At 59.8% G+C, this 2097-nt stretch overlaps 1 protein-coding gene across 2 annotated transcripts in view; it reads left to right on the top strand.

Annotated features, from left to right (window-relative positions):
- The window catches only part of LRRC56 (leucine rich repeat containing 56), a 22312-nt gene that overhangs the window by 12197 nt on the left and 8018 nt on the right, over positions 1-2097 (top strand). For both annotated transcript variants that reach the window (XM_011993815.1, XM_011993814.1), the window contains one exon: positions 649-709. In XM_011993815.1, the coding sequence (XP_011849205.1) occupies positions 649-709 (61 nt within the window). The remainder of the gene's footprint in view (positions 1-648; positions 710-2097) is intronic.

Below are 2097 nucleotides of genomic sequence, written 5' to 3' on the forward strand. Positions count from 1 at the left end.
CACTCTGCACCCCTTCTCACGATGCAGGGATTCTGTCTGCCTCACAGGGGCATGCCCCGTCCTACAAAAGACTCCGAACGCAGAGCCTTTTCCTGGGACGGGGGCGTGTCATGGTCTGGTCCTGTGCTGTGTGTGCGGCTGTGCATGATGGTCTGAGATGCCAGGGGAGGGGTGTGGAGGCAGCTCGGGGGTGGGGCCCAGACATTGAGTCAAGGGAGCACCACCCAGCCACGCCAGCCTGGCCCCAGTTTTCTGAGCCAACTCTTGGAGCCCAGTGTCCTCGTGCAGTCCAGGGACAATGGTCTGAGCTTCCCTGCTGTGTGGACACCCCTCCATGCTGTGCTGCGTTCAGGCTGTCTACAGATGGGGGCCGCAGAGCTATGAAGCTTTGAGGGCTCAGGGCCGCTGGGCCAGACCCTCTACCAGGCCCCATAGAATCAGCAGAGCCCTTTGGTGGCCAGAGGAGCCCGCAGCCCTGGAGCAGCTCCTGGGTGCCACACAACCCCTCCTGTGGTGTGGGGAGCGACTTGTGAGGCTGGCCCACTAGCAACGAGGGGCCAGGGGGACTGATGCCTCGGGGTGAAGGAGGGTGCAGATGTGGGCAGGGGTGAGGGGCCCAGCCAACCTCCTCCTCCTGCGGCCCTACAGGAGTGCACCTGCCCATCCTGGACCAGTTGAAGCTGAACGGCAGCCACCTGGGCTCCCTCAGGTGAGCGCCTGGGTGGGGTGGGCTGGGGTCCTGCCATGAGGGGGTCCCATGGGGCAGGCCCTGCAGGGATGGCGGGAGAACTTGGTGGGAGTAGGGGGACTTGGGCTGGGACAAGGGACCCAGGGGTCTAGAGAACTCCATTCTGCTGGCTGCCTGACTGTGAGTGACCCTGTGGAGGGTGGATGGGCAGTTGGGGGGAGCCTGGGACATTCAGGCAGGTGTGAAGGGGTCTCTGAGAGGGTCTTTGTTGAAAGGACGAGGTCCTGGGCCAGCCTGACTTCCAGGGGTCCTGCCTATGCCCTGCAGCCTCTTGCTCAGCCCGGATGCACCCCCCTTGCCCCGTGACCCCTGCACATGGATCTCTTGTGTCTATAATGGGTGGGAGCCCCCTGCAGCAGGTATCACCTCACTCAGAGCTGGGGCCAGGGTCAGGGCAGTCATGCCAGGTCGTGTGGTAAACTCCCCGAAAGTGCCCCTGGCCTGGGCCCAGAGCCCCCACTGTGAGGTGTCCCTGGTGAACACCCAAAGCCAACCAAGGACTGGGGGCCAGGTCCCCGCACCGCTCATTGCAGCCCAGGACTTTGGCTGCACCATGTGGCCACCAGCTTGGGGTCTGGGCAAGAACAGCAACCACCAGCCAGAACCTACACATAGAACCCAGACCAGATGGCAGCCGCCGGGAGAAGCTCCAGCCAGAACCTGTGCACAGAACCCGGATCGGCCCCCAAGAGAAGCACCGGAAGCTCCGTGCCCCGCAGCAACTCACAGCATTCGGAGCTGAAGACCTCGGCAGCTCTCACGTCATCAGAAGGGAAAGAATGAGGCTAAAGGAACATCCAACTTTATTCTGGGGGTTTGGGCAAAGTGGGTTTTGTGAAAATGCTGCTGGTTTTATGTAACCTGTTCCCAGCAGCATAAGGCAGGGGAATTCCAGGGAGAATTCTAGAACATTCTCCAGCTGTGTGAACTGGGCTCCAAGGGCCACATCTCGTTATTTCCAGATGAGAAACAAATATCAAAATGGGCTGGGCGCGGTGTCTCACGCCTGTAATCCAGAAATTTGGGAGGCTGAGGTGGGCAGATCACCTGAGGTCAGTAGTTCGAGACCAGCCTGGCCAACATAGAGAAATCCCATCTCTACTAAAATACAAAATTAGCTGTGCATGGTGGTGCATGCCTGTAATCCCAGCTACTCGGGAGGCTGAGGCAGGAGAATTGCTTGAACCCGAGAGGCAGATGCTGCAGTGAGCCAAGATCGTGCCACTGCACTCCTGCCTGGGCAACAGAGTGAAACTCTGCCTCAAAAAAATAAAGTAGGCTGGGCACAGTGGCTCACGCCTGTAATCCCAGCACTTTGGGAGGCCGAGGTGGATGGATTACAAGGTTAG

This window comes from Mandrillus leucophaeus, unplaced genomic scaffold (assembly GCF_000951045.1).
Source record: "Mandrillus leucophaeus isolate KB7577 unplaced genomic scaffold, Mleu.le_1.0 Scaffold435, whole genome shotgun sequence".
Taxonomy (NCBI): domain Eukaryota; kingdom Metazoa; phylum Chordata; class Mammalia; order Primates; family Cercopithecidae; genus Mandrillus; species Mandrillus leucophaeus.